We start from the raw sequence: 17,926 nt of genomic DNA, 5'->3' as shown, positions 1-17,926 counted from the left end.
AAATGTCACCGGTTCGTAACAACTGTCAAAATTGACAGGTGACATGTGTCACTTATTGCACTGCCACTTTTTTGAACGTACTCCTGTATATTAGATAATGATAATAAATATGCCGTTTGCAAATTTGCATTTTACTACCATTACACAATTAAAAATATGTAATAAAATTGTGTAACATAATTTTTACTAGCACGGGCAAAGTCATCCTTACCTCGTAAATACAATTACGTCCCCCATTGTCCAAATAGAACTTCTTCAAGACACTACAAAAATTTCGCATCAAAGCGTTAATCCTTTGTAATCTTCCTGTTCATCCTTCTCATTGAATCATAGATTGTCTTTTCAATACTGTTTGTGAACGCACCCTCCACAAGGTCAGGTAAAAAATTTTTGCTTTTGGTTTTTGTTCGTTTATGGCACACCCCTGTGCCCATCTCTCTTGTACCTGGAAGTAATTTTATTTAGTCAGTGGTTCGAGCCGGGTAAACCGTCGTTTGATGTAGCATCATCTGCAGAAACGTAATTTAATTAGTCTCGTTGTAACAAATACAAATTGCCAATCGTATTTAGAGGTAAATTAAATAAATTACAAATTTGTCTGTGATTAGATCAACATCTTAAGAAATTGTCAACAGGTCACAGCTTGCTTCGATGCTTTGGTCTACCTGCAACCTGCATAAAATGTCACATCCATACTCGCCTTGGAATATGCAACCATTTATACACCCCTATCCCTATATGTGTTCACCTTCACCACTGATTCCTCTAATCAGACAAGTGATGAGAATTAAACCAGTCGAAGAGCAACGAGCAGTATTGACACAAAAAAATATCAAACGTGAACCTGATAATGACGTGAAAATAATAGATTCCGTAGATGCAAACGATGAAGACTTGACTGTCGTCGGTCAGAAGGTGTTGAAAGAGTGGATAGATATCAGCGAATTGGAAATAGAGCAAATACGGGAAACACAAAGTGTGAAAAATGTCGAGATACGGAGTTGTACGGACAAAGAGGTGAGAACTGCAGAAAACCAGATAGTGTCAGGAAAATGTAGGAGACATGAGGTGAGTGGAAACTCTCAAGTTGGTCCAGATGAGACACGTACTGAGACAAATGTGACAAGTAGAGATGGTGAGGGACAAACAGTGAGACAAGGAAGTGATGTAGTGATAGAGAAAGGTTCCTCTGGTAAAACGAACGGCAAAAAATTTATTTGTAAGCACTGTCCATACACGACCAAATGGAGGGGCAACTTGACCAAACACGGGGTCTTTAGACACTTCAATTTTGAACCATTCCAGTGGTACACGTGTCCCAATTGCTCTTACAAAGCCAAGACTAAAGACAATCTAAAGTCGCACATTGAAAAAATTCATTCGACATCGTCGAAACAGTTCGGCTGCACCATGTGCACGTTCACTACCAAGTACCAACAGAGCCTGAAACTTCACGTAAAAAGGAAACACACGGAAGGCGTCCAATTGCTTCAGGGTGACAAGTACAACTCCAAAAGGAAGTACAAGCAAAGTGCGAAAAGGCACGCGGTCGTTGTTGACGCAGATTGCGAAGAGTTTCGGTGCGAACAGTGCGGGTTCAAAACGAAGAGCTTAGAACAGCACGTGGTGAAGAAACGCGGTGAAGTTAGACGATTCACGTGTGCCAAGTGCGGACACGTGGGTGAATTCGACGCAAGTTTAGAAAAGCAAACTGCTACGGATTGTTGTCGAAATCGCGCAAATGAGGACAAGGAGTGTGTTTGTGAGAAGTGCAAATTTAAATCGAATATTAGGAAAAGATTCAAAGAGCATCTTCGAAAGGACAGCAACAAACTATTCTGCAAAGGAAAGGAAAATTGAAAGTCGATACAAGATGGAAGAGTGCAAATAAACCAAAAGAAATATTGTCATGTTCGAACGATCGCTTTTTATTTTGATTTTTAGGATTGGACAAAACAAGCACATCGCTCTATAACTCACCATGCTGTATGTGGGCATTTAATTTCAGAAAGTGCAATAGCGAATTCTTTTAATGTTTATCGTCCATTGACACAATTATTTTTTTTAAATAAATGTTCAAATATTTTAGACAGTTAATTTGGATATTTTGTTGTGGTGAACAGCGTCAAAATAAACAAAATAACAGTTTACAGACACCATTTATTATCTAATTTTTTTTATCTTACTGGTTATTATACAACGTCTTTCACGTAAGAGTACGAGCCTGGCGAAGTCTAAACGCAAGTTTTTCAGCAAATGTGTGAGCAAGGGGGAAATCTAAAAAACTATTTTTTGTCAAAATATGATTTATTACACTTAGTTACTCATGAAAATAGAATATTGGGACTGGGTTGCATTTTGAGTTCGACAGGCGCGTACTGTTACGTGAAACACGTTGTAGATTTCAGACATTTTGAACTATTTTTATGCAGTTTACAAACAAACGTCATCTATAATTTATGATTCTATGGTGCGTGATCGAAAATGACAACTTGTCACATTGACGTAAAAGCAACATAACCTAGTAAATGCAAATGTAAATCTCCACTCTTTTCGACTAATTAAGAATACAATTGACCTCTAAAAAGGTTTGTGGACCTTTCCCACACAATCAAAATGTACTTTGCACATATAATTGTTTGTAGGTTAGAAATTTGGTTCGTCTGGGCGCACCATTTGCGGTACAAAAATGGTAAAACAAGAACTGTACACTTGCGCGCAGTGCTCTTACAGCACCCTGTGGGAATTCGCGTTATCTCAACACACGAAAAACTGCCAAAAACTCGAGAGACCTTCAAGGACCTTCAGCTGTTCGGCGAAAATATCGAACAACTACAAATGTGACTGGTGCAACTTCGAGACCTCTCTCAGAATATCTCTTTTCACCCACGTGACCACGTGTCACGCCCCCCACAATTCGCGCGCCCCCGAACCCGAGTACAAGTGCGAGAAGTGCGAGTTTAGGACGTCATCACAACTAGTCTTGCTGAAACACAAAGACAACTGTTACTTGTTGGAACGCGAAGTGATCTTGTGTAAGACCGAGCCGTACTACCCTAAAGTGAAGTGGTTCCAGTGCGACGACTGCAACTACATCACGAAATACCGGTGTGCCTTGAAACAACACATAATCTACCACCACACCTCGTACGAGGAGATCCGGTGGTTCTGCTGCGACCACTGCGACTTCAAGACCAAGTCGCGCAGCGACTTGAAGCGGCACATCCTGGTGAAGCACACGGCGTGCGACGAGATCAACTGGTTCCACTGCGAACAGTGCACGTACAGGTCGAAGGAGCGGTGTTACTTGAAGCAGCACGTTTTGTACAAGCACACCCCGAACGACGAGATCCAGTGGTTTCAGTGCTTGCAGTGCCCCTACAGGGCCAAAATGAAGATAGACTTGAAGAGGCACATCTTGAACAAGCACCGGTCCGGCGACGAGCTGATCTGGTACGAGTGCACCCAGTGCCCGTACAGGGCCAAAAGGAAGACCCACCTGAGCCAGCACGTCCTGTTCCGCCACACCGAGACCTTGGAATGGGTGCAGTGCCTCTACTGCACTTACAAAGTCAAGCGGAAGAACGACCTGAAGCAGCACATCCTGCGCAAGCACACCAACTTGGACGAAATCAAGTGGTTCGAATGTGACCAGTGCCCCTACAAGGCCAAAGCCGTGAGCGGCCTCAAGCGCCACAAGCTAGTCCACGACCGGTCTAACTGCACCTGGTTCGAGTGTGACCAGTGCCCGTTCAAGACCCGCTGGAAGAAGCTGCTCAAGCCCCACGTCCTCAGCAAGCACACCTCCGAGGACCAGATCACGTGGTTCGAGTGCGACCAGTGCCCCTACAGGGCCAAGCGGCGGGACCACCTCAAGAGGCACGTCACCTACAAGCACACCTCCCTCGACGACATCCAGTGGTTTCAATGCGACCACTGCCCGTACAGGGCCAAGGTCAAGAGCGAGCTCAACAAGCACGTCTTCGTCAAGCACAGCGTTCTCGACGAGACCAACTGGTTCTACTGCACGGAGTGCACCTACAAGGCCAAGACGAAGAACGACATGAAGAGACACGTCTTTCACAAGCACACGGCGTCGGAGGAGATCAAGTGGCACGAGTGCGAACAGTGCCCCTACAAGGCCAAGACTAACGCCGGCCTGAAGAAGCACGTCTTGTTCACGCACACGGCGCCCGAGGACATCGAGTGGTTCGCCTGTGGACTCTGCCCATACAAGTCCAAGAGAAAAGAGCGGCTCAAAGAACACGTCAACAGAAAGCACGAGTACTGACACGAAGAATTACTTCTCGCGGGTGAAGAACAAAAATGCAACTGATGAGGCCGAGTCAGAGCACTCATCATGGTCATGTCTCGATTGTTTTTATTTAAATGACAAGTCCCAACACCTTGTTGGAACAATAGTAATATCTTTTAGTGATAACAGTAGTAATAAGTTATTACTGCCGGACTTGAATAAAATGTACCTCTGGCTGACAAGCCACCAGATCATACGACATTTCTTTTTCTGTGGGGTTTTTGTCCGTCCCTCCCCATAAGACAGTACTGGATCTCCTCCAGCGTCTTTCCTTTAGTTTCCGGCACAAACTTGACGATCAAGACTAGTCCTACGGCGCAACAAACGCCAAACGCCCAAAACGGAACGTACATACCGTACTGGTCGTTCGCGATTTGGAAAAACTTCGACGCTATCGTGCCCATGCTCACTGAGAAAGTGTCCGCGACTCCTAGAGCTACGGCTTTGACGTTCGTGGGGAACAACTCGCTCACCACGGTCACAGTACTGAACGCCAAGCCCATGCTGAAGAGCACGTTGTAAGCCACCAGAAACGTGATCGGTATCCAGTCGAAGGTTTCGACGAAGTTGTCGATTTGCGAGTCTTTCAAGTAAAAGTAAGTGCCTAGGACGAGCAGCGAGATGGCACAGCCGAGGGTGGATATGATGAAAAGCGGTCGCTTGCCGCACCTGTCTACCACTGCTGTGGCCACGAAAGTGGCCAAGAGCTCAACACTGCAGTATATGATGACCGACATGTCGGAACTGATCGTGCTTCCAGCTTCGTCGAAGATCATGGTGGTGTAGAAGAGGCACGGATTCTTCCCGCTGAACTTGTTGGTGGCGCACACGATAACGAAGATGAAGCACGCGCGTCTGTTACTCGGAACACTGAACAAATCCATAACCCTGGCCTTGCTCTTCTCTTGCCTTTCCACAACCTCTCTCAGCTCGTCCATTTCTTCGGTGACGTCGTCCCTCCCGCGCAAGATCTTCAAACTGCGCTCCCCATCTTCGTACCTGCGTTTCTTGATGTAGTAGTATGGTGATTCGGGCATCCAAAGGAACGTCACAAAGTGAATGATCGGCACGGACGCGCAAATCAACGACGACGCGAATATCGAGTACTTTTGTCCGATCACGTTGATAAACAGCGTTCCGATTATGCCCGCGATGGCGACGGTCGACGTGAGGAAGCCCCGGATTTGGGGGTCGGATATTTCGGCGATGTAGATTGGCAAGACTGTGTAGAGAGCGCCCTCTGTAGCGCCGATCACAAAGCGTACGATGGAAATGACGGTGATGGTTCGGGCGAAGGCTATGGAGACGAAGGAGGAGAGAATGACGGGGGCTATTAGGAGGGTGGTGGTTTTTCGTCCGACGAGGTCTGTGAGGATGGCGGCGATCAGGGCGCCGATGGGGGCTCCGACTAGGGGCATCACGGCACACCAAGAGCCCTGGTCGTTGGTTGTGGGTATGGGGGAGGCGGGGTCCAGGAGTTGGGGGAGGTACGGAGAGGTCCATCCCAGGTTAATCCCGGAGGTGATGACGGAAAAAGCGCCTGAAAAACAGAGTGAGTTGGGATAAATTGTCGAGGTGGTGTACCTACCTGAAAAGGTCGCCAAGTATTGGAAAAGGCGACTCGGAGGCATCGCAACGGAACAGGACTGTTTTAAATTGGAGGTTATATTCAGGTCCGAAATCCGATATAAATACGGCCGGTTCAGACGACAATGATGACAAATATTTGCCCACTATTGTTCTTATTTTTTTTAAGTCGCATTGTTATAAAAACACTACAGAATAAACTCTCAAACAATTAACGAAATTGTTGACGTATTCTATTATAATCCCCATTCCCCATTCTGTTTTTTTTTATCAAAGAACCACGACCTGTTGACAAAGAATATCCACGTACCCAAGGCGGGTGTTCGTCAAAATGACGTTATCCTGTTCTGATTAATGAAATCAAAAATTAAATTCATCAACTGTCATTTTGACATTTTTAGCCAAATTACATACAGGATTATTCTAAATTATTGTAGTCGAAGTAGGCCATGCCCAAGGATTGTATAAGAACATAGGATAGCTGGATGCCGGAATATTTTCGCCGAGCGTAGTGGGGGGCTGTGACATCAGCGACGGACCAGAGACCGAATGAGTTCCGTATTACAATGATATATCTGTTGAGTGTCGCGTTATATTTTGTACTTTTCTGTAAAGTAATTCAATTATAATTTAATGTATCTATTACGCGATCGAAACAATATTTAGTTTTAATAGATACTTATATAATAGCTATTTGTGCAATAAGTTAGGAAATGTAATTTTTTTCCGTATTAGGCATGGGATTTTTGATCGAGACGTTAGTCGAGATCAAAAACATGCCGTGTACGGAAAAAATGGATTTCCTACGTATTGCACACATGATTTTTTCTACTGGAGTTTGGAAAATACATAAAATTTGGATATTTTTAATATTCTATTAATTCTTTCTAAATTAAAAATCAAAATTGTTCTGCTTTCGTTACCATAGAGAAACAATTTAGTAATGAAAAATTGTGAAGGCGTTTAAGCTTTTTCTCCCTACCGGTTAGAAATGTAGGCTGTGGATACCTCATTTGAGGTGAGAAAATTCAACTTTCTCGCTAAGGTAAGAAAGTGAATCATGAAATGTTTATGGTAAAACTGTACCAAAATACAAATGTCAAAAGTGTCAAAAGTGAAATAAGTTATTGATAAATGAAAGCCAATTCAATAAAGCAAGTTGGTAGATCAATCATATAATCTGGAAAATAAACAGATAAGCTAGGTAGGTAGATTACTTTACTCTGTTTATATCAAATTTTCGAACAAACCTCAAATCTTCAAATGCGATGACAAGTTAATTAAACAAATAACACAGCCTACTATTCAATTCTCAAAATTTTCGTTTTAATCACGAATATAACCATCTTTTTTACTTTTTTCAACAAAGTTGTGCCGGTAGGGAAAAAAATTGTATTCAAACCTTGTTAAGAAAGTGTCCTTGCAGACCTTAGGCACTTACAAACCTCGTCTACGACTCGGTTTATAATCTTTGCCTGCGGTCTGCAAGAAACCACTTTCTTACCTTGGTTTGAAATATACTATTCTCTCAATTAAATACCACTTTTTACGTTACGTATCCCAGGAAACGACCAAAATTGAACTTTTAGTGTTGAAATATTATTTCCGCCCTTAGTAGGAAATTTTTCACTTTTCCTAACTCAAATTAGTATTACAATGTTAAAGTTTTCCAAACTCCAGTAGAAAAAAATAAATCTAAAACTCTTGTCTCAAGCCAAAATTAACGTACTATTAGGGACAAATTACTTTGGTCGTCAAAGTCAGTTGAGTGACATAAAGTTGTAAAGCAAATGTTAAATACCGAAAAATGGACCATTAATGAGAATTAATTAATAAATTAATAATAAATGCACTGTTACTTGATATTAATCTCCGTAATAGTGTATGTACTCCGGCAAAATTGCCGTGCCGCCGGGTGGTGGAGGGAAATATATAAATGAGAAATTCCAAGGAGGAAAAATTGAAAAGGTTCCCACAAGGCAATTCGGCCCATGGACAAAATTTTTGAACGGTGGAAGGTGCCATATTTTTGACAAGGGAAAGTCAATAATTTGAAATTGTCATCAACCTTGACTTGATGTTAATGTTTGGTTTACATTTTTTTTTTTTTTGAAGTGGCGGAAAAATTATGACCAGTGTATTTTGTCCCCTGTAGTACACTTCTGTACAATAAAATTAAACACACCAAATATTTTATAGTTTAAACGGGACAACGAAATTTATAGTAAAAAATATTTATGTAAATCAGTATTTTTTTTTAGGAATGTCTAAATGCCGTGTCATTTAGACAACAATTCAAAAATGTTTTCAAATGTTAAATGTAATAGGACCGGTTTCATCAACGCCAGTTAAAGTTAACTGTAGGTTAAAATACACGAAAGCATTGTTATAGGTAACAATTGATAATTAAGTAACGAAGCATTTTAACCTACCGTCAATTTTAACTGGCGCTGGTGAAACCGGCCTTTATACAACTAAAATATTGCGAAAATTACGTCTTGACTTGTGGTTAATTTTCTTGCACAGAAGTGTACCATGAATGGTAATGAAAAATGAAATATGTACATTTGATCCGTCATTGTCCTGCTATAATACACGTTTTTATTATCTTATTTATAGTTATATGTACTGGGTGCCCCAAAATTCGCGGAACAGCTTATCAGTATGTTGTTAATTAGTCAATAAAATATCAGGTAAGAATGTTTTAAAAAAATCAATCTTCTTTTTTGTAGAAGATATGGACCTATTCGTTACACTAAATGTGACAACGCTGGCAACATTTAAAAACATTCAATGTGTTGACATTGCCCCATTGAGTTGTTCCGCGAATTTTGGGGCACCCAGTATATTATTATACAATTATTATTAGTTAGTACATTGAAAAAATAATTTTTTTATTCGACATTGTCAGAATTTGAGAATTTTCTCCTGTGTGAACTGATTTTGATAAATGTCACAACTTGTCAAAACGAAACGTCCAACTAATTTTACAGATTTTGAAGCGATTTGGAGCCTTTAAGGGATTTCACCCGCGTTTTAAACTGACCCACTCAATACAAAAAAAAGCCCAATTTACACACGAACTCGTTAAATAAACTACTATTTTATTGTATCTGAATCATAATCTCTGTTTTTGAACTCACTAACTTCAATATGACATTTCGCAAATGCAACAGTTAACCGCGAACGTAGATTTCGCACACTACTGCTTCAAAATCATCCAAAAAGCATTGGCCTTTTTGAGCATTCTGAAAATAATTTGACTTGATAATAATAAAAATAAAATCTGGCACATTCGCGCATTCCTTCGTCGCTGTGCCTCAAACAATGCGCTCATGTACGAAAAATGTCTTCTCCCACTCGGTTCGTAAATAACTATTAATATATATTTTGACACTAAAATGCGTGCAAAATCGGCCCTTTAAAGCACTAAAGCTTAGGTCGCTTAGGTAACAACAAATTTACCTACATTTTAAACAATGATAAATACACATTTATTCACAATTCATAAAATATACGTATCAACGAAAAAAACAACAATTGACCATTTCTATATCAACAATTAATGACATAGATTAATTCGGAAAAGGTATTTCAATTTACTTTTTTTCTTATAAAAATAGCGTACGATGCACGTGTATAAGGGCCTTTAAAGCACTTGCCATGTTAAAAGCTACACGTTGTGTTCTTAAACTCGTCGCGCGTGCTTTAAGGCTTCCTTATAAATTTCACTGTTGGTGATTTTTGTACCGACTCGACTGTTATTACAGCCAAATAACGCACAACGACGTTCTAGCATTTTTGTCCCTAATTTATTAAATTTAAATTTAAAAATCTCAACCGTTTAACGTGCGTAAGTGGATGTAAGTACAAACTGGTCCGTCGCTGACGTCACGCGAGAGTGGGGACGCGGCTCGAAGCGGACAACATTGAAAGCATAGGGATCCAGCTATCCTATGTTCTTATACAATCCTTGGGCCATGCCCATGTTATTACGTTTTTGCCGCTTTCATGTGAACTGTCAGTTGTGTCGCTGTCACTGTCATTTTTTAGGTGAAAAGTGCGGTGATGAGGATTTTATTTATTTTTGTTAAATAAACGATTGAATCCAGAAATTTTGAGTTGTTCTACAATCAATTTTAAAAATATTGAGTTGTTTTGCACCCAATTTAACACATCATTTTGATGATTTTTTTTATGTGGAGCGGCAACCATAAATTTTACATTCAGTTTTCACGCCTACTTCGACTACAATCATTTAGAATAACCCTGTATAAACTCTGTCCACTCATAGCACTCATAGATTGCTTTGGATTGCTTGACATAAATGTTACTAAAAATGTTCACTCTACGCAAGAACAAATAGACCCGGCGCGAAATTTAAAAAAATGGAAAGAGCAGGTTTACACGTGATGTTTTATTATTATTCTGCATGTTTGCACTTAGGAAAGACCAAAGAAAACTTCAATATAGTGGGAATAATATATTAGGTTTTATTAATACAGGGTATTTCACGAGTGATAATGTGCTCGACGGAATTAAAAATGCAACGCACAATACATTTTCGAATTTCTGAAGAAAGCTTTTTTCGGAAATGGCTAAACACAAACAAGAGATTATTTAATATTTAATGCATGAACAAAAATTACCTCTGTATCATTTTCGATGCTTGTAATGTCACTTAAAGTGTTCATTATGCAAGGTTCATGAGGCACGCACTCACTTTACAAATTTAAAAAAATCAACAAAAAATCGTAACGGAACAGATCAAAACAGCAACACGATCAAAACTAATAACTTTTAAAACCAGAGAAACGCAAAACAAAGCTCTAAAGATGAAAAATTGCAAATCTAAATTCTTAAATCACTTGACAGCACTGACAATTTCAAATCTGAAATGTCATATAATTTATTTTTCGCGTGGGTGTCAAACAACCAATAAGAATCAGTGGCGCGAATGTTTCAAGATATTGCCAACACAATCTCTGATACTTTGTTAATATTTTAATGTTATGGTTTGGGGATTTTGTTATCTAAGGATATTTAAAAAACTGCATTCTATCAGTGGACGTACTCTACCGGCACATTTTTTTAACATTCAACATACAGGGTGTGTCAAAAGTCGCGGATACGCGCTTGGAACTTGGAAGTATTCACTTTCGAGTATCCACTACGGTTGTTAGTTTTATTTTATCTAAATTCGTTGAGACACAGTGAGCTTTCAAATGTTAGAATAAGAACCTATCATAACTGAAATTATCTGTGTTATAAACAAAATAGGTGTTCGAAACGAATCAAAAATAAGTTAAGAACAACTCCTAGTGGTTGTAGCGATAAGTATGTTAAAATTAGTCTTCTTCTTTCATGTTAAAGTTTGAGGAAAAATGTCCGAAAACCATTTGGAAACATGCTTATATCACTTGGTAGGCATCACTGAACCCGTGTTTAAAAGGCTGTCCGCGACTTACGACACACCCTGTATAGGCCGTGCCAAACCCAAATAACCACCACCTGTTGAATTCGGTTGGCGAAAACAAACTTACACTAAATGTACTTATAATGGCAATTTGTATATATGTAATCACTAATCACGTAACCAAGGTAACGAAAATAAGTACTTCACAGTTTAACAAAATGGTCAAGTCATTTGAAGAAGAAATACACATAATGCAGTTATTCTATGCCAATCAGAGCATTAGAAATGTGCGTGACATTTCCAATGCAACACATGATAGACCAATTTCATCAATCGGAACAATTTTTAACATTATTTCAAAATCTCTGGTGTTCGGTATAGTTGGTTGCATAGCAACTCACAATGCATTGATTTGTGTTTTTTAAAATTGAACATAGGGAATAAGTATGGACTATGTTCAGAGTTAAAAAAATGTCCTGGTAGTCGTCTTCAACGACATCCGTGCTGTCAGTGTCATTTTTAATATGTTGGTGCAGATTGTACACATAAATTCATGACCAGTATTTAGAGTATACAACGTGTTCGGTAAATAGACGGCCAACGCTTTAGGAATGGTAGTGGTTACTATTTACCATGGAGTAAAATCTCTTGTTAAATTTTTCCCAGCTACTTTCTTGTAGATGCTAGAGGCATTTGAAGAAAAACCTGGAAAAACGCAATCCAGTAAATTAAAATAAAATTACATTTGCTTTTACTTTTGTGTTGTTTCGCGATCTGTCCAACCAGAACAATTCATATTCATTTGATTTTATACTCAAGTAAAAATAGTAAGTTAGTACGAGTATCTTTATTCAATATGCAAAACTTGCTAAGAAAATATTTTAAAAAGTTTGTAAATAGGTATCTATTTCGGCCTCCGAATCTGGGAAATATGTACAGCGTTAGGAGTTAGAACTTTTTGTAAAGAAGCCATGTCGTCATCACAGTTACGCGAGGATTGTTATGACGTCACTTATGTATCCCCGCCAGTGGCGTAGCGTATAAATCAATTTAAATTTGTTTTCACAAATATTGCTAATCATACAATACGTTAAGATAGCAATACTTACGGCCTTCAATTTCCACAAAGAGAGTAGTTGTAAAAACAAACTCCAATCACTCAGATAGCACAAAAGACACCGGAAATCGGAAAGTTATAGATAATACGACGCCAATGGAAAGCTGTTAATAATCGACAGCTGCACATGCGCATTCTGAAATTTACACAAATTGGTTCCTGCGTTGATGAGGACATGGCTTCTTTACAAAAAGTTCTAACTCTACCTTACACTTAAGGTCAAGGGAGCTGCGATTTCCCGAACGATATCAAAAATTTCTAGTGGAGTACGGGAAAAATGTGCGGACACCGTTAATTTATTCTTTTCACAGTTACTTTAAAATTAAAGTGTCCATACGTTACTTTAATTTAGTGTAAAAAAACACATTTCCCTGTATAATTTTTCCGATAAATGTGTTTGTTTAGTTTATATTGATCAATAAATAATCATAATCGTAACAGGGAAAATACAACCTATCGGGTTGGCAGCTGTATATGTTAAAAAGTTTGACAATTGTTATTTCGTAAAAATCTGCAAAATTGCACGATAAAACAAAACCACAGAAAATCTTAAAGTCTTAAAAACGTTTTCTGTACCTACTTTATCTAGCACTAGCTGTTGGTGCCAAAATGCAACTGGAAAATATACTAAACATTCTAACCTCAACATCTTGTATTCATCTGCGTGTCATGTCTCAGATACGAGCGAATAAGGTTCCGTTATTAAGTTTTCTTTAATCGGTTAAGTTATGAATTTGCCGATAAAAAGATTTTTGTTTAGTTTCATCCGGACTATTTCTTCCATTGTCGATCAAGTGGGTGCGACATAGAGCTTCACATCGAGGACGGCGCGGTTCGCTTGGGGACTGGATCTAAAGGGTAATTTAATTTTCATATACCGGGTGGGGCATCGTATACGCGCACGCGAGAAATCGCGACTTCTAATTAAATAAAATTGGCCAAATTTTATATACCTGACTAATTATTGATAAGGTTTATTTGAGAATTTTAAAAAATTTTTTTGTTAATAAATAAGGCCGTAACAGTTTTATTAGTTTTCTGAAATTAACTGTTAATTTACCTATAAAGTTTTTACACTAAATGAATCTGTATCTGCTAGCCCATCAAACCCTGGTGGCACAATTACAAATTTTGACTTGGTTAGCTAAATAATTCGCTTTTTTATTTAAACGTAAACCAGACGGGTGATTTACGGCACAATGATATAATTTCCCAACAAAGGTATAGCCGACCGTTTTAAACCTTTTTGCCATAAAATTGACAGTTTCCATTGTCACCTAAATTTACGATAGCACAAGTAGCAGGTCATAAATAAAAATGATTTTGAAAATTGAAATGTAAAACTGCGTTTAATTCAAAATCTAATTGGTATTTTTTTCCGTAGATTTCGTAAATAATTATAGGAAGTGAATCTGGGTAGGTTAGTATAAAAATCAGAATTTGACTTTTTGGTTGAAATTTACATTTTATTTTATTTTTTTGCTTTGTTTGTAAGTGAAAAATTATCAAAAAATTATGAAATGTACCTTACCAATAGCCGGGTAAGTCTGAAAAATTTCGACAATTTTATTTAATTAGAAGTCGCGATTTCTCGCGTGCGCGTATACGATGCCCCACCCGGTATCTTTGTTCAATTTTAAGTTTCTTCAGATGTGAATTATTTACGTGGAATTTAGTTTATTTCATAATTAATCTTCAAACTATGAAGTAAATAGAAAAAATGCACGCTCCAATATAAATTTTTAATTACAGTAAGTCCGATTCTTTGAAGAAGAGAGGGGACTCGTTGCAAATTGCGACAGATGAAGAAGCCACAAAGGTTAAGACAGTTTATTTATTAATGTCATCGGAGACCCACTTATCGCGGAATCAGGGGATTCAAAATCTAAGAAATTCCTTTTTGAGAGGATTTCCCTTGCCATTCAACGTGGAAACGCTGCAAGCATTCGGGGCACTTTTGCAGATTCCGCATTATTATCGGAAATTTTCGCATTAAATTAAATTAAAAATGTTATTTAATAAAATTGTTCATTATGTTTATTTTATTGTTGATATTATTCGTTTAACAAAACTCTTCTAAGCAGTTTTGTACGGAGTAGATCCATGAACCATTCACTTTCAAACCATTGCGAAAATAACTTTCAATCAAAAACGTTTTCTGCTCTAACGTGAACACCAGCAAACAATAAACCTCTCTGAACGCAAATGTTAAAATATGACAGTTCTACTCTAATTTTAGTAACCGGAAGTTCAAACGACGACATGCCTTAACAAAAACAAAATATTTCCATAGGTAATGCCACCAGAATGTTAAATGAACACCCGATATGATTCTCGTCTCATGTTTTACTTCTATTCTATTCTGGAAGTAATCTTGTCGTATACCCCTCGTGCAATGAGTATAATCTGTAAAAGTGTGAATCTACTGCTCATTTTCAAAATTTTGCTTTGAAGTAATTTTAGATAAAATCCCTCGACGTAAGGTCTCGAGGGTTCATCAAATTATTAAGCATTCAAGTCATTTACTAGCAACATTTTTCAAACGATGGGCAGCACACAGTTTAACCAATTATACCTACTCGTTGCACTCGGGATATAACTACTGATTATTATCAACAGATTGCATTTTTGTCAAATTTACAGTAACCCAAACATTTTTTGTAGCTGATGGTATTAGTTTTGAAACCTAGCAACTGGGTTTATTTGGTTTTAATAACATCACACCTCAAGATGCCCTTCTGAGATTGATAGAATTACAAGTCTTGTAACTCAGTTATGTAAGCAGCATTACATAATTTTCTTCTATTTTTTAACAACTTATTGTCGTCGACAGACGCCATTTGCCATTTTTCTGGGGCGCGAGTTCTGAAAGACCCTGTATATTGCGTCTTATTGTTGTGAAATTGCAGCTTTGAGATTATAAATTACATATTTGTATATATAAATTTGATAATAATTCAATAGACCTTGAGCTATTGCCTCTTATTTATTCTGAAGTATTCAACAGAACTTTAAAGTTTATCTGGAGAAATAAGAAGTATATTAAAAAACCAATTAATAGTTTGCATTTTAAACAATTATTTATTAAGCTTAAATTTACCTTTACAGCCTGAAAGTACAAATAAAATATCATACAAAAATAATTGGAATTATTTGACTGACTATATTAATTAAAGTGGCTGACTTTTCAATGGCTACAAATATAAGAAAAAATCAAATATAAGCAAATTAATTAAAACATTAAAACAAATAAAGGTTATTGTAATAATTTGCAAGATACATTATGTATTTTGAGTTCTAAGTTGAGAGAATACCTGCCATTAAAGCCCTTAACTGAGGATGGCGAATATTAGCCAATTCACAGATAAACACAAATCCAGTGTTGGCGTCATTTACAGAAGAATTTGGTAGAATGGTCTTGGGTTTATAAATATTCTCGCACAAAACTTGAGCTTGCCTCTGCGCTTCATTAGCATCAACAAAAATATAATTGAGACCTAGGTACAGGTCATTTGATTGTGGTATAAATTTCCAGAACCACATTGGTATTGTTATTTGGTGAGTAGGGTCCCCATCTGTTAAATAAGTCAAACTGTCTAAGGTACCAGTGAAAACATCAAAATCCATACTGTTGTCTCTAGACTTATTTCTTACAATAATTTCCAGATTGTTCCAGGGTCCACTGTTAAATCCTTTCCACTGAGGGACAATGTTGATATAATCCATTGTTGCGTATTTTTGAAATCGATAAACGAAATCACCAAATGGAGCTAGGTGTCCTTTGTTCAAATAAATAGTTTCATTAATGAAAGCATCCAACTCTAATTGTTGTTGAGGGTAATAATACAATGTGTCAAGATCGTAACCCTGATAACTGTTACTTGTATCCTGGAAGGGGGGCCTTGTTAGAGCCCTACCTTTAACATATCTGCTCAATTTGTGCTTAGAATAAAGAGCTATATTTTCTAGGGGGTCGAAGCAAACAGTGATTATGTTAATGAAAGTATCATATGGTGATAATAGGTATCCGATATTTTTCTCTCTGCATGCTGAGCATAGTAAACATGCGTTGCTTTTGGGTACATCGCGTACGGTTAACGGAATAGGGCCGGTCATGTTAGGACAGGTTATGTAGTTAAAGTCAACAACTGGATATGGATAACTTTCTGACTCAAACATAGTGTTACCCTGACAAGTAAAAAATCCCTCTGTAATATTGGCGTTGTTATGTTGTAATGGTCCTACAGGACAACCAATATAAATGATTTCACCAAATGGAACTGTTGTTGTATTAACGTCTCGGGTTGTAGGGTATATAAATTCATATTCTGTGGTTAACACTAATGGATCTCGTGGGTTGTCTTTATCATAATTCTCATGTATGTCTATTACACAGTCTGAAAAATAACGTTAAGTGTAAATTTTAGCATTGAAGTTACATACCGTGAGTTTTTTATTTTACTGAACATAGAATTCATGAATCTGTAAGTTTGGTTGCTTATTTCAAAGGAATTGCCTTGTCCATTTTAGAACTGAACATAGCCATTTTACATTGTATGTTCAGCGAAATAAAAAACGCAGTGTATAATACCACGAGTAGGCAAAGTTATGTCGATTATTTGTGTGGTGCTGTCACGAATGTCACCCACGCTTGAATTTGAATATCACGAGTGCGGAGCACGAGTGGTATTCTCAAGCGTGGAGGACATGAGTGAGAATACCACAAGAATAGTCTACTTAACTTTTACCAAAAGTGCTAGCTATTCAACGAACAATATATAAACTACAACCACTAGTCATATTTTTACTAGTGAAATATTCGCTAGAATTTGCTGTTGCTAGGATACGAAAGTAAATATCTGTTATTTTGTTGGTTAATTTTTGAAAAATCACATGTGAGTTGAATAGTCAAAATTAATTGAAACTTTTAATTATTCTCACATACCTTGTGCTGCACCCAGTTTCAACACTAAAAGAGGCACAAGAAAAATTTGAATTTTATACATCTTGTTAGTTTAACACTGTAATTAAACCTTCGAAGAAATACTGTTTTTAAAAACAGACGTGATGGTCTATATATACAAAAATGTGGTACATGCGCATTACAAAAAATGGAAACACTTGAAACAATAAAGTGTAAATTCAAGTCTCTTATTTCTGGTTAAAGTTGTTATCGTTATATCTACTGTTAGAATCTACAACTGATTTGATCAGCTTAACCTTTGGAGACTCTGTTTTACGAAATCTTGCCATGATCAGCAGGAGGAAATGAAGAGTCTCTTTCTGATCTGCAATTAAAAAATCGCTTTCGATCCTTTGCGTAGATGGAACGATACTAGTTTCAAAATACTCCCAAACATTACGGCGGACTTTGTCTATTTAATGGTTCATTACATCAAAACGTAACTGGAAGAACACTTTTGAGTCTGCTTTTCGAGAACAAATGTGAGCTTGCGGTTCTTATAGACAAAATAATGTGGTCTAGACGGAA

The 17,926-nt window shown here is 37.8% G+C and overlaps 3 protein-coding genes across 3 annotated transcripts; 2 read left to right on the top strand and 1 right to left on the bottom strand.

Annotated features, from left to right (window-relative positions):
- The first annotated feature begins 119 nt into the window (after nt 1-119).
- On the top strand, nt 120-2,150 carry LOC138137625 (zinc finger protein 142-like). The gene is made up of 2 exons (XM_069057125.1): nt 120-572; nt 636-2,150. Exon 2 carries the CDS (start codon nt 652-654, stop codon nt 1,858-1,860), a length of 1,209 nt encoding a protein of 402 aa, XP_068913226.1. The 5' UTR covers nt 120-572; nt 636-651; the 3' UTR covers nt 1,861-2,150.
- A 130-nt stretch (nt 2,151-2,280) lies between these two features.
- LOC138137623 (zinc finger Y-chromosomal protein-like) lies at nt 2,281-4,511 on the top strand. Its single transcript, XM_069057122.1, has 2 exons — nt 2,281-2,588; nt 2,646-4,511. Exon 2 carries the CDS (start codon nt 2,690-2,692, stop codon nt 4,289-4,291), a length of 1,602 nt encoding a protein of 533 aa, XP_068913223.1. The 5' UTR covers nt 2,281-2,588; nt 2,646-2,689; the 3' UTR covers nt 4,292-4,511.
- On the bottom strand, nt 4,365-6,228 carry LOC138137624 (facilitated trehalose transporter Tret1-like). The gene is made up of 2 exons (XM_069057124.1): nt 5,904-6,228; nt 4,365-5,855 (listed from the first exon to the last, which is right to left on the bottom strand). Exons 1-2 carry the CDS (start codon nt 5,944-5,946, stop codon nt 4,507-4,509), a joined length of 1,392 nt encoding a protein of 463 aa, XP_068913225.1. The 5' UTR covers nt 5,947-6,228; the 3' UTR covers nt 4,365-4,506.
- Nucleotides 6,229-17,926: the final 11,698 nt, after the last annotated feature.

This window comes from Tenebrio molitor, chromosome 9 (genome assembly GCF_963966145.1).
Source record: "Tenebrio molitor chromosome 9, icTenMoli1.1, whole genome shotgun sequence".
NCBI classification, from domain to species: domain Eukaryota; kingdom Metazoa; phylum Arthropoda; class Insecta; order Coleoptera; family Tenebrionidae; genus Tenebrio; species Tenebrio molitor.
The sequence above is the reverse complement of the archived record's forward strand: the minus strand, read 5'-3'. Positions and strand labels throughout refer to the sequence as shown.

Coding starts and splice junctions, on each gene's coding strand:
- LOC138137625 (XM_069057125.1), top strand. CDS start 652: ATGCTTTGGTCTACCTGCAACCTGCATAAAATGTCACATCCATACTCG.
- LOC138137623 (XM_069057122.1), top strand. CDS start 2,690: ATGGTAAAACAAGAACTGTACACTTGCGCGCAGTGCTCTTACAGCACC.
- LOC138137624 (XM_069057124.1), bottom strand. CDS start 5,946: ATGCCTCCGAGTCGCCTTTTCCAATACTTGGCGACCTTTTCAG. Junction 5,856..5,903: donor ATACTTGGCGACCTTTTCAG/GTAGGTACACCA, acceptor TCTGTTTTTCAG/GCGCTTTTTCCGTCATCACC.